The 14860-nt window shown below is 40.7% G+C and overlaps 1 protein-coding gene across 1 annotated transcript in view; it reads left to right on the top strand.

Moving 5' to 3' along the window:
* Window positions 1–14860, top strand: part of SYN2 (synapsin II) — a 240503-nt gene that overhangs the window by 118572 nt on the left and 107071 nt on the right. The window contains exons 3-5 of the mRNA XM_063121222.1: window positions 44–135; window positions 6348–6504; window positions 10002–10091. Of these exons, the coding sequence (XP_062977292.1) occupies window positions 44–135; window positions 6348–6504; window positions 10002–10091 (339 nt within the window). The remainder of the gene's footprint in view (window positions 1–43; window positions 136–6347; window positions 6505–10001; window positions 10092–14860) is intronic.

A 14860-nucleotide genomic window follows, 5' to 3' on the forward strand; every position in this document is an offset into this window, starting at 1 on the left:
ATCTAACTGGTTTATTTATGCAGGTTCTTTTTTTAACTTACAGGCACAATTTTCAGAGGTCAATTTAATAGCTCACGCTGATGGGAATTACGCTGTAGACATACAAGCATTCCGAAATGGCATTAAAGTTGTCAGGTAAGTTGTGTATCCAAATTAAACTAAGTCAATAGAATGGTGATCTTCACTAGATCACCGTTCACTAGGACCCCTTCATGTAATTTTCAACAGGCGTACAACCAGAATCCATTGCCTGCCTGGTTCTGCAAGTGCCTCCACCTTCTTCTAGACAGGTCCATGATTAGCACCCCCCAAGTGTAAAAACATTACTACAAAATACTATGAAAACATTACCAACCAAAATATTTTGGTGTCTAAAGTACAAACTCCCCCCCCCACACACACTCATTGAATAATATGAGATAAACGTTACTAGGAAGTTTCCTTATGAAATCTCTTTGAAATGAACAAGGGCTATGCAAAAGCACCACAGGCAAAGAAAATGGAAAGGAATTTCAGGGAAGGGGGACAGAACTCACCTGGCAGCATCAGCACTGCATCTAGTGTTGCCTGCTAGTGGCCTTTATTTATTTATTTATTACACAGAATTGTCCAGAATGATAATTTGTGATGATGCAACGTTGCTCAGATAGGAGCTTCTGGTTAATAAATAAATAAAATAAATGCAGCCCCTTCTCAGTACTGGGGGCTACCTATTTTTATCCTGAAGTCTCCAGCAGAGTGACACTACATCTTAATGTAGCATTATTCTAGGTACTTCTGAGTAATAAGTGGGGGTGGGGCAGGGAGGGGAAGCAACTACCACATGGACCACTGGCGCCAGTTAGTGAGTTTTGACCCCACTACAGATGTTGCCTCTCCACTCTGGCAAATTGCCCAGGAGGTTCAGAAACTCTTTAATCTTTTAACCTCCCAGCCTCAAGGGGGGCTGTCTTGATAATGGGGCATTGGTGCTGCAAGCCCCCAAAACCCCACACTTGTCCCCACGCCAAGGAGCAAATGCAGGGTTTATAACTGGGGTAGGGGAGGGAGGAGCCTCTCCACCGTGCCAATGCAGGAGCTGCAATGCGCCTCGGCGTGGCCCTCCTTGTGCGGTATTGAATGGGGGAAGACTTCACTATTGTGGACAACACATTCCTACTTCTCCCAGGACGCACGGAGGCATGGAGGCATTCCAGCAGCCATTCGGCTCACTGGCCTGCCCCCTTCTCACTGTCCAGCTGATAGTGACCAATCAGGGATCACCACTGGCCAGGACATGCCCCCGCTGCAAGTCCGGAGCAAGGCGACAGGCAGAGATGCACCATCATCACCTTTCTCCACAAAAAAATGTCAGGTTAAGTCCCCGATTTTTAAAATTCAGAGCTTGAGGGGAAAGCCCTGGGATGGCTGCTGCGTCATATAAATGATCTAGCGGCACTATTGGGCCACTCTGGGTCTTTCCCCTGGTATAGACAACCCCAAGGTCAAAGTTTCCTATGAGAACATTGGTCACAGTCCTTCCATTGTGGAGAAAGTACTGTTCTGTTTCAGAAAAGCTTGGGTCTAAATTTGAGAGAGCAGATGAAGACATAATCTTAATATTCACAAATAAGAAGAAACAAGTGAACAAAATGTTCCGGTGTTTTGCATTAAGACTATCAGACATTGTAGTGAAGAGATAAAAGAGAGGTTGGGCATGGAGTTGTGTGTTCTGTCACCGCAGGAATTTGCTTTCCACTTTTTAATAATAGTGACTGACCTTTTTTACATATAAGCTACATTTTAAAAATTCTATATTATTATCCCTTTTCATATACCATATTTTGCAGCTCTAAAGTGAATATGACGTGACAGACAGTTCTGGGCTTCAGGCTAAATTAGCAGCCATGCTTATACATTACATTTATTTAATAAATTAATGAACTGTAGTTGAACTGCTACCTTAATCAAAATCTCAGCTAAATGTGCCTGACTGGCACTCAGCCTCCAATAGTCTTACACAGTAGAGGATCCTTTCCTGATTTTCAAGACTCTTGGAGGCTAGGCACCAGGTGAGGAACCTTTCTATGCATTTCCTTTGAAATTGGCATTAATGAGGACACATTTCCCTGAGCTTTCTATGAGCCATGAGAAGCATGGGGATACGTCTAGTTGGGTCTGGCTGGCTAGGGAGTGAGTGACTGTAGTGGATGCTCTATTAATGGAGTCCCTGAAATTCTTATGCAGCTCTATTCTCTCCCCTTTGTTTTGCACGTCTGCACTCATCTGTTTTCAGGAGGGTGGGGGAAGAGTTGTCCTCTGAAGATACTTTTTAGATTTTGTAGTCCACAGAGAGCATCCCAGGGACCATAAGGATATTTCAGATTTCCCCTACTGAGGCCATAGACATTTGTACAACCTCAAGAGGGAGAATCCAACATCACTTGCCCCTGTCCCCTCGCAGCCATTGTGGAAAGAACTGAGCTAACTCCTTTCTGAGGTCCCAACAGGGACCTCAGATGACCTCATAGACCTTGAACAGGGGGCATTCCAGTGGGCAGTGAAGGGAGGGGGAGAGGAAAGGCCAGAATCTACCGAACCCTATGGCCATTCCATTGCCTGTCCCTGCACACTGTTTCAAAGTTGGTGGATTGCACTGGCAGTAAGCAAGCTAGATGGGCTCAGAGGCCCATCTAGCTGTTTTGGGGGGGGGTGGTGGGTTTTTTTGGTGGGGAGGTTGGAAAAGGATGTGCTACTAGTGATCATTTGATTTGTTTTGGGGGTACTGTATTATGCGCATCGCATCGCCTGCATATCAGTACATTTAAATATTTTATATATATTTTTAAATTTATACTTAAAGGTGCTGATGATGCAATTTACAATGATAAGAAAAAACAGTAACAACAATAAAAGAGTAACTAAAACAATAAACGTAACAATGAAATATAAAACATTTAAATATTAAAAATATTAAAGAGTGAGCATTAAAATTAATAATCAGACCAACAGATTAAATGTCTTCTGGAAGCGATGGTCTTAACCTGACATCTGCATTGAAAACTCCAGGGACATCTCCCTGGGAAGGGCATTCCATACATGGAAGGCCACTACAGAGAAGGCTCTTTTCCTGGAAGACACCCGTCACACCATTGTAGCACCCAGCAGCCAGAGAACACCCTTGTTGGCACACCAAAGGTTTAGTCCAACCTATGATTGCCAGCAGTGGCCAGTGGCTCTGAAAAGCCTACAAACAGGCTTCCTATTTTGCTTTCAGCTCCACATTCCAATTTCAGTTCCACCAAGGTGTATGGTGGCATTTTGAACACGATCCCAATTTCGGGTCCAAAATTAGTCTGTAGTGCTGGTGTAGCATCGTGCCTAAAAGGCTGCGCTATGAATTTGGAAGCCCCCCAATATGAATCTCGCTTCTGCCATGAACTCGGTAGGTGATCTTAAGCAAACCCATACTCTCGCGCCCTTAGCAGCTCCGTGTATATTGTGAATTCCACAATATAGGAATAATAAACTACTAGCCTATCTTAGAGAGTTGTTTTAAGGATTAAAGCAAGTTAATGTATATGAAACACTTTAAACAATCTCGGTATTATTCTTATTCTTATCCTTATTCTTATTATTTCGTTTGAACAGGTTTTTGCTAAAACCTATGGTGTCATTTTGAGTTATACCACAGTCAATTAGATTAGTGTGTGGCGAGCTGTTTCAACAGCTGTGGAATTTGTACAGCAAAAGAACAAACCCCTTTTTAATAAAGACATATTAATGAAATCAACTTTGGTAGGCAGACTTATTTTTCAAATCATAAAATGTTTTCTGAAAGTGCTTATTCATTTGGCTGTTCTGTTACGAGTTTTTTGTCTTGTTTTTTGTTTTACTAATGTTGTTTGTTTCTGTAAAGGCACTTCAATATTTGTGGAGACTTGCCTTTAATATCACTCCAAACTTCCTGCCTTTGCAGAACAGGTGATTCATTATAAATGAAGTCCCCCATTGTACTAAGGTAGATTTATCCATGCTCCAGTAAATAGGGAGGGGAAAAACCACAAATAGTTGTGTTGCACCCATGATTAATACTAATATAGGGCTCATCCCATGTTTCCATGGGCAAACATCTACAAGTGGAGGAATTGTCACCGGGCATAACGCAATCTTGTCCCCCTCTGGTGCATACACAGAAGCATGGCACAGGCATGGTGCCAAGCCATTATGGGAAAGGGGAGGCCTGGGTGTGCATAACCTCATAAAGACCAGATGTGCACAAGGGCTGCAGTGGGTAATGGGGCAGGCAGGGCTCTGTCCTGCACTTTGTGGATCTCTCCCTGCACTAGTCCTCTGGCCTCAATGCAACTGGATAGAGTTCATACTAATTAGAAAGACTAGCAAATATTTCTGCTGGTTAAAAGTTATATTAAATTGCCTAGTATAAGTAGGAAATTTATAAACGGAGAGGAACTGTGCATAGATTTAAAAAGGTATTGTGGAACATGTGTCAGAAAAGTAATGGGTAGAATGGGTTTTATTTCTGAAAAGTTGTTTTGAAATTTTAAAAATAATTAAAATCAATAAAAGCTAGGATGAAATATGTCAAATGTAAATATCTTCCTAGGCCATGATTTAAGTTCTTTGGAATTATGATTTACTGAGTCACTGTTGTATGCTTATTAACTCTGAAGTAAATCCCATTTAATTCACTTAGGCTTGCTCCAGATAAGGTTTAGTTTGATTTATATGTACTTCTATGGCACACTTGATGATTCTATATGGTTGGGACCCCCCACAACAGTGGTAATCCTTGGGACTAGGACGTAATTATTGATGTAAATGATGTGGTCAATTACTGTACCGGCATTATTTCTTCTCGGGGCCAGCAACAATGATGTTTGGGAAGTATTTATGGTATCTGCCCAACTCACCTGGTTTCCTATTGTAAATGACACTACTTTGATGTAAGATCCCAACTGCACGGAAGGAGACACAACACTGCAAAGACATTATGAACTAGGCATTGTATTTCACAACAATGGAGCAACAGGCTTCACTCTTTAACATTATTGTTCAGTAAGAAGTCCCATTAGTAATAAATAAATAAATAATCTGTTGCATAGGATTGAAATAAAGCAGAGGATTTCTCCTTGCACCACAAAACATAAGGAAACCATTCTGTGTAACAATATACCATAATATACTGGTTCTCAGCTAAGTTCTTCCCAGACCAGTAGCCTGGAAGGAATACATTATAACCTAATAAGAGGGGTGATGAACGAGACAATGGGTATTGCTTGTAAGAGGAAGAAGGACTAGCACTGAGATGCTCCAGATAGGTAGCCGTGTTGAATTATATCGGGGGATAGGCTGGTTTTCTTCAGTCTTCACATGAATGCTCTTTCCTTCAACTCCCTTTCATTCTCCCCAACCCGTTTCCTGACATCCCCTCTCCATTTTTTGTGCTTTTCATTCTCACATCTATCGCCTCAGGCCTCTCACTTCTGTCCAACAATTCTGAGGTGTTTTCTGTCCGTTCGTATCCACTGTAGGTTATAGATAGGAGAAAATTGATTGCAGTGTCCCATGAAATACAAAAAATAAAATTCTGATGGTTCCCCCCCCTTTTAACATATTATCCAAATAACATGGTGACATTTCGAAGAAATAGCTAAAATAGGGTTTTCAATTAGATTGGAAGAACCTTATCGTATTTTTTAACAGTGGCATGGGAGCCACTAGGACAGGTTTAAATGCTAGGCACCACATGAGCAGAGAGAGGCATGTGGGTCCTTTCCATGCAGTCATCACATGGTCAGGATTGAGGGCAAGAATTCAGTGGTGACGATATTCTTTAGTCTCCTTACCCATGTGCATTTAAGAAGTGTGGCAGCAGCATGGGAGGAACTCAAAGTTAAGAAGTTCTCTAGCCGTAAAAAGTATATGGCTTCTGAGATTACATTGCAGATGTATATTTCTTATACAAGAATGGGAAGCTGTTGTTGATATTTAGGACCAGATACTTGCTAGATCAGAGATATATGGCTATAGATTATTAAGATACAGGCTCTTGTGCTATTAGACAACGTAATTTTGGATATGCATCGCAAACTGAAGCATGTTTACTCCGAACAAAATGCAATGGACTTAATTCCAACTAAGTCTGAATAGGATGACAGGTTTAATAACATAGATCAATAGATTCTGAAAGGAAGAGTTCTCCTGCCAAAAATACATTTTCTGTTTTTTCGCTTGATATTTTTCCTGTAAATGTTATTTTAATCTCCTCTAATAGAAGCTCATATTTCTTTCCTTTAAAAGGAAATTAATGTGTGTAATTTTTTTATAAAACCATTCCTCCTTAGATCATTCAGGCCTGACTTTGTTCTTGTTCGACAACACTCATTCAGCATGGCAGAAAATGAAGACTTCCGTAACTTAATTATTGGGATGCATTACGCTGGCATCCCAAGTGTTAACTCCCTAGAGTCAATCTACAACTTCTGCGACAAGCCCTGGGTGGTAAGTATTCTGATATAAATTTCGAGTTCCATATATCCATATATGAAGGTTGAAGAGGGGGACTGGAAGGGGCTCCATTGAGCCTTATTCCATTCTCTCCATCCATGCATGACTGCAGGTCATGTCCTCTGATAGCAAGTTTATCTTTGTAGACCCATTCCTAATGTTAAGTGATGTAAGCAAATTCCCTCTTAATGCTATTTTAATCACTGTGAATACTTTGAGACATAAGAATTAGCTAGTTTCTTTAAAACTAATGTTAATCATTTTTATTTAGCCCTCTTGGGAGGAAAATTGACATGTCCAGTTTGTACAACAGCTACTATGTTTTGCGAAATCTTTGAACTACAAACAAAATGTGACTGAAATTACTCTTAGACGGGTTAGGCAGCTAGTCTTCTAACAGTTTAGTTCAACTAATATAGGACTAAATCCAGAGTTAGGTGAGCAGACCTGCTAACTCAAAGGGATTTCCTTTTCCCTCCTCCCTCCCTTGCAGGTCCCCTCCCCTGCAGTCCACCCACATTCCCTAACCTTCTGCCTCAGGTTTGGGAGGGGGGGAAGCTGCAGGGGAGGGAACATTCGATCCGCCAGTAGTATCTGTTCCCCTGGCAGAGGGACACAAATGGATACAACCCATAGAGAGGTAGCCCAGGTTAATCTGTAGAAGCAAAAACATCAAAGCTGCTTGTGGCATCTTAAAGACAATTATTATGTCTTTAAGCTTTGATGGTCTTGAGACCACTTCATCAGATGTATGATTTTTAAATCTTTATATGCCTTCTTGTATGTTTCTTGTACATTGTTACAAATGTTATTCTTGTGTATGTATTATTTTCCATAGGGTTTTAATTTTTTTTAAAAAATGGATTCATTGCATACTATCCAACTAATTGACAAAAGCTGTAAAATGTATATGAGATAACTGAGAAACAAACTGTTAATGATCAACATCCCTTTGTGTTCTTTTAGCACATTACAACTGTTGAGGGGTTTAAATGTTTATGTGTTTGCTTGGATGCTTATTATTTTTTCATTGGATCTAATTACATAGGGTATATTTGCAAAAGAAGCTATTGTGTGAATAGGAGAACTCCACACTGCAACATTTTGTAGATATTGTACATACAAACCGTAGCTGCTGTGCACACCCCTAATCTTTGTTAATTTTGTCCCATCTTCCTGCTGCTCATTCTTGCAGTCAGTGTGTGCATGCTGCAGTTCCCATAAAACCACTTGTACAGGCTGAAAGCTAATTTGAATTGATAAGCTTCCTAGGATGCCTTTGCCTTCAAGAAGGCTCTTTAATATTGAGGCACCTGCTGGCATTAAGGACAAAACCAGCTAAACTTGTATTCAGCTTCCTTCTGCCTTTGGCTGTCGTTCTGACATTCCTGCTATTGTTAAAAAGGTTGCGGGCATTTGGATTGACCTTGCAACGCGTTATCATTTTAAACCAGGATGCTTTTATCTTCCACTCAGCCTTTTGCATATGAAACTGGCTTTTTAGATTTTCAGAATAACCTTGAAGAACTGGAACATGGCAGACTGAGTGAAAGCATAAGCACCTATATATTGAGGGCTGGGATTATGTTATAAAAATTACATGAGCTACCCACTTGTCAGTTATCAAAAAATTCACTTTAAAAATAATAATAATCTGTCATAAAGTAGCTCGGTGGAACCACTCTGGAGCTAGTTCTGTAGTATGTGAGAGTTCCATTAATTTACTATGTTTTAGCAAAATACATTGACTCAAGAAAATACATTTATTTATTTATTTATTTATTACATTTTTATACCACCCAATAGCCGAAGCTCTCTGGGCCGTTCACAAAAATATATCCTACCTTTTTCTCTAAGGAGATCTAAGCAGCATGCATAACCGCCCCGTTTTATCCTCCCAATAACCCTTTGTGGTTGGTAAAGCTCGGAGATTGTGATTTGCCCAAGGTCAGCCAGTGAACTTCATGCATGAGTAGGAAGGTTTGAACCTGAGTCTGCCAGAGGCCCTAGCCAGACACTCTACACTAGGGACAGGCTAATGTTGGGCTTCCAGTTGTTGTAGGACTCCAACCCCATCAGCCCCAGTCAGCAAAGCCAATGCTGAAGCCAGTGGTTGTCCATCTCTCAACTAGACTACACTGGATTATGAAAGTATTTTGAAGAAGAATAAGTGGACTTTGTCATTTCAACCTTGATGTTTTGCTTTTCATCAAGTATAATTGTATGTCTAGGTGTTCAATACGGTGCTTATTTGTGTATTCATTTGAGCATCACAAAACTACTGCAATTCTGTGGAAGATTCCCATATTTACACCTTGGGAATTTCTGTGCTGTTATGAGTATTATACAAGGAAGACTTTTGCCAAATGCAGCATTCCGTATTACAGTGCTGCAATGCCAAGAGACTCCTCAATCTAGGACACACATACAGAGCCACACAGACCTGGCATTTACTTTTTTAAAGTCTTTTGTGCAATTTTTAAAATTGTGTGACTGGTGTCTTGGCTCAGTTGGCTCTAAGTGTGTGATTAGAACAGCATGTCCCCTCATTCTCAGGTCTAATCTTCTACGTCAGGAGTGGGCAGATGTTATGCTTGCACGATCTACTTTGGGTTGTTGTTGTTTTACTAAAAGCCCAAGATCTACCAGGTACAAAAAACATACAATTAGAATTAAAGATTTCCGAGCTCAGGAATTTGTTTTGAGTACCAGAACTAAACAGAGCTCACAGTCTGTCCATAAAAAAATCCACTCCTGGTTACTCTAAGCTTTCTTCATTACAGCATTATAATTATATTTTATTTTGGTAGTGTGTGGGGTTGGGGGGGCTGGGCTGCTATTGTTCCTGCTATTGATAAACTGTTGGGAATCAGAAATCCTTCCCAATCTAGGGCAACCAGTAAATCCTGATCTACCTTCCACCAATCCCTGTGCTATATAACCCAAGGAGGTGTTGATTCTATTTTGAATAAACAGTGACCACAGAACTTTCACAGAAATGGCGGATGGGAACTAGCTGCAAGACTGATTAGGTATGATGAAATTGGAATAAAGCTCTTCCCCATATGGTTCTTCAGAGGCAGCTCCATCAAGCTTTGGAGCTGCCTCCAAAGCCTGAGGAATGACTGGTGGCTTTACAAACAAACAAAATATTTGCATAGCGCTGAAATTGTCCCATGTGGAAACTTGATTCTAAATATGTCTACTTAGAAACATGTTGGATGTGAGCAATATTGACATATCACTATGGCTGAAATCAAGTGAACATGTGTAAAGAATGATATTATCTGATAGATGGATAATCTATACTTACACATTTTAGTTTTTATATATTCTTTCTCTGCAGGTGGCTAATAATAATCTTGAAGGGTAGAAGCCATTCTGGAGTGGGTTTTTGAGCTTTTAATAGATAGTGACTACAGTCCTGAGTAACAATGTTGTAGTAATTTCTATATAATTTGCACTAAAGTTCTACTTATTGTTTTCTGCAGTTTGCCCAGTTGGTGTCCATCTACAGAACTATGGGACCAGAGAAGTTCCCTCTAATTGAACAAATATTTTATCCAAATCACAAGGAAATGGTAAGTGTAAATAATAAACATATATATAATTTGCTCCTACATAGAAAGAAAAGGAGCTATAATAATGCACAGTTCATTTTGCCCACTTTGTTGATATCAAATGCTATTTTGTCTTCTTCCAAATGTGACTGTTGGAAACATTTCAGGCAATGAAAATGGGAAAAGATTCCTAAATGGGTTCGGGGTTTTTAAAGCTGTAGTCATTGAATTGAAGTATATACTCTTTCAGTGTGTATTCAGTATAGCCATCACCCATTTATCTTCAAATGGTGTTTTGTTGGTTTTGGTGGATTATGCAATCTGTATGGATTGCCAACCTTTTTAAAAAGTGCATTTGGTTGATAAAATATTGTTAACAATTTGTTTTTGTGCTTTTAAACACTTAAATGTTCATCTTTTTGCTAACAAGTGTTTCTCCTATAAGTTTCAAATACTTCATCTACTATTTGATATAATAATGGACTGTTGTTTCCTCAAACCAAGGTAGTGGCTTAAATATGATTGTTGGATAGATGATGATGGAAGTGTATTTATTAATTTTATTTTGAAAATACGTATGTCACACCTTTATTGGGATGGGGAAAGAAAGTCAGCATGAAACAAAAGTACAAGGCAGGCCTCCAAATATTTTCATTGACCTTAGTAACCAACCAAAACCTTGTGGCCACCAAGACTCTGCTCCTTACACGAAGGAAGTATCTTGTCTCTGACTTCACACTGTGCACCTGAAAGTCAGTGCACTGCCAGGGACAATCTACCACTCCCTTTTCCAGCTCGAATCCTGGCCTTGGGGAGATGCAGTTTGTTTCTTTTTTGTGCTTCAGTTCCAAGGCACTTGGAGTGCCTTCTAAATGCAGAGCAAAAAAAAAGTCCCTGGCCTCTCTTATAGCCTGAAGAGGGGTGGGAATCATCCTATAGTTGCTTTGGATGTACTCAGAATCTTGGAAACCCAGTGCAACTGCAGGGGCAATCACTGGCACTCTCACACACACTGTGCTTCTGAGCCTCTGGATTCTCTCTTTCTCTGAGTGGAGGGTTGGGGCTTGTTGTCACTGTGCTTCTGAATGGTGCCAAAGCAAGACCCGGTCTTCCTCCCAACCTTGAAGCTAGAGGGAGTGTGGGGATCATCCCCACAGTTGTAGCATGCTTCCAAGGCACTCTGTGAATCTCCAAAGCACATGCGAATATGGAGACAATTGCTGCCATTTCTTCAGTTCCAAGGTTGGTAGTAGGGTCTGGGCCTCACGTGTGCCATCATGCATGGGAAGCATTGTGAGTTGAATTGCGGGCTCCCAGTACGACATTTGCAGAAAGCATTGTTGATTTCTAGACGGATAGACAGAAGTCTGCTTTGGCATGAAGTGGTATTATTCTGAAAACCTTGCTTTGTCCTGTTGATAGGCATTGGAGTAGTAGTATTGCAAAGTTATCTCCGTATGGTTCTGTGTTGACCAGTGAAGCTGAATGGTAGCACATACAGGACAGATAAAGGGAAATCCTTCTTCACACAACATATCATTAAAGCTATGCTACTAAAATGTAGTGATTGCTATAAATATGGATGGGCTTTAATCAATAACTACTAGTCATGATAGCTGTGTATTACCTTCAGTATTAGATGAAATATCTCTCAATACCAGATGTTGGGGGAAATCACTGAGAGGAGGAAGGTATTGCACTCATGTCCTAATTCTGGGCTTCCTACAGGGATCTGGTTGGCCACTGTGGGAACATGACACTAAACTAGATAGGCCTTTGGTCTGATCCAGAACAACTCTTCTTAAATTCTTGTTTATATGATGTATCTATTATAGGATTACAACATAAGTATCCTTATGTTCAGTAAGTTACTCCCTAATGAGACTGCAATCCTACACATACTTACCTGGGAGTAAATCTCACTGAAGGTAGTAGGGCTTACTCCTGAGTAAACATGTAAAGGATTGCACTATGTATTTAGGACTGCATTGCTAATTTGATTTTGCTTTCTGGTGTTTACTTGGAGTTCCTGTGGGTTTAAAATCTTCACTATTAACATATTAACATATTTTTGTTCTCTTTTCCCCTATATTAATACCACAAAGTCATGATATCTGAGGCTGTACTTAACTTTTGGTTAATAATATACTGCGTAGTATGTGGATATAAACATGAACACAATTCTTATTCTATTCCTGTATTCTTTCGTTGTGGATGTTTCAAATGAGCAGAGATGGCTGTAAATTTCAAGATGCTTCCTGTTGTGATTCTCTTTCTCTGAGAGAGGCTTTGTAAAGTCAGTGACTTGGAAAACAGTTGATGCAGAGTGACAGATAGATTTTGGAGTTTCTGTGAATTGCTTAAACTGCTGTTGTGGGATGATCCAAAGAGAGAACATTGTCAGTAGCAATGCTAGAGCCAAACCACAGTGCTTAAAGCTGTGTTGTCTATGCAGATATTTTGTGATGTTTCAGGAGTTTCTCACAGTTTCCTCTTTATCTCTCACTATTCAGAATCTTATACCTCAGACAAGAGAGTATTCTGGGGCTCTAAGTCCTGTAGGTTTGAAGTTTGTAGACTGGATATACTTGTATTCCTTTTATAAAATTCCAATAATTGTTCTTTGACTTCCTTGCATTCTTTTTAAACTCTAAGAAGGCAATAAAATGTAACCAAAGACAGCTGTATTCTGAACAGTTTTAGCAGAAGACTTTTAAAAATAGATGCATTTAATTTTAGAGAGCTCCGGCTATTGGGCGGTATAGAAATGTAATAAATAAATAAATAAATAAATAAATGGTCATTGCCACTGGGGAAAAAAGGCTTCACATTTATTTAAGAAAAGCAGCAGTTATAAGTTGACCCAGGATGTAGACAGAACTGGGGGTGGGGTCTGTTTGTTTTCCTTTCACCATTCTGACTAGATAGTTCTGGATTATTCAGAGGCAATGTGATTTCTATCTTGATCTCTGTATTAAACACACACACATACACTAATAACCATTGTTGCTGGTACTGGTGGTGATTTGTGGTGGGTGGTTCTCAGAAGTTATTGAAAGACATGTTTTACATATACCTTAAAAAGATTGTACCCAAGGTGAGCACAATTTTTAATGCAAATTCTAATTGTGCTGTGTTAACATGAAGACTAAAAGATCACGTTCCCGTATTTATATTTAATTATTTTTCTTGTAGCACATACATGCATTGCACTAAAAAAGTTATATCTCAGAAAAATATTAATAAATGTTTAAATCTCTGAATAATCTATACACTGGCATTAATAAACAAACATTTACCACTGGAAATTTTGATGATTTCTTTTTTAAACCAATCATAATGGGCAGCCAGTTACTTTGAAGTATCTAAGATCTACTGTTATGTCATTTATGGAAGTAAATGTCACATTTACGACAGATTAGATACATCAAAATAATCTAAAATAAAAGTCATTCTAAAATACTTTGTTTCACACAAAAGATATATGAATGTTGAAGAAAAACCGCAATTAAAGACAAATTTTAGCGGAAGACAACTTGAGTTATATGCCAGAGATTCCTTGTTGAAGGGCTAAGAATTAAAACTTAACTATAATAAGTGATAAAGAAGAAAGCAATATATTCTTACTCAAAACATACAATTATTGTTTAATGAGGAGGTGTGGTGTGGGGAGAGAATCGTACAGGATATGTATAAAAAATAGTGCAATCCAGTGCGATGTTCTTTTCTTGCGGAAGAACATCACACTGACATATATGTGAGGTTTGAAGTTCTGGTTGAATTGTGAGCAACATTAGCCACATATGCTGCAAATATATATAATCATCATCTATAGATGCATTTTTCTGGGAATCATTGTGGTATGACCAAAAAAAAAGTTAGCTTCCACTATCAGCTAAAGCATATCCAGCTGTCTAAACACTGCACTGACATTAAATCATTTTTCAGAAGCATCTTTGCATTTCATTGTTTGTTTTAGGAAGTGAGTAATCTTTATATCATGTATTTCTAAAGAGTATGGGCCTTCCTAGACCTGCCGGCTTACGCCGGCAGGGAGGCAGGGCCAAGGCGCGCTAACGTTAGCGCGCCTCCCCCACGCTTCCAGACGGCGGAGCCGCAGGGAGGATGCAAGCCCTGCGGCGTCCGCCATTTTTTTGTTTGTTAAAAGGGGCCGCGGGTGGCCCGAAGACTCCGGGAAGGTAAGTGGCTGTTTTGTTATTATTTTTAAAACGGGGGGGGGGGGCGAAGGATGGGAGGGGGGGGTGGCACGGGGGGAGGGCGGGTGCGATCGCACCACCGCCGCCCAAGCAAGCAGCCAAGCGGCGCTTGCCCGGGCAATGCCCGGGATGGGCGGCATTGCCCGGGCAAGCGCCGCTCGGCTGCTTGCTCGGGCGGCAGCGGCGCGATCGCACCCGCCCTCCCCCCGTGCCACCCACCCTCCCATCCTTCGCCCTCTCCTCTCTTCCCCCCCCCCCCCGCCGATGGGCACAGCGCTCCTATGAGCGCTGTGCCAGGTCCGCAGCTTTTCGCGGCTCCTCGCGAGTAAGCGAGGAGCCGCGAAAAGCCGTGGAAGTCTCCACACTTCCCCCAGCCCCGGCCTAAGGCCGGAGCTGGGGAAAAGGTGCGCCATAAGCGACTTAGCTTATGGCGCGCTAGACCAGGCCTCACTGCGGCCTGCCGCCGGATTCCCCTGTGCGTCATCTGGACGCACAGCAGGGAAACCGGGTTGGAAGGCGCGCTAAGGCCTGTTCTAGCAAGGCCCTATATCACAAGTGAGGGATATCATGAAA

This window comes from Elgaria multicarinata, chromosome 3 (genome assembly GCF_023053635.1).
Source record: "Elgaria multicarinata webbii isolate HBS135686 ecotype San Diego chromosome 3, rElgMul1.1.pri, whole genome shotgun sequence".
Classification (NCBI taxonomy): Eukaryota; Metazoa; Chordata; class Lepidosauria; order Squamata; family Anguidae; genus Elgaria; species Elgaria multicarinata.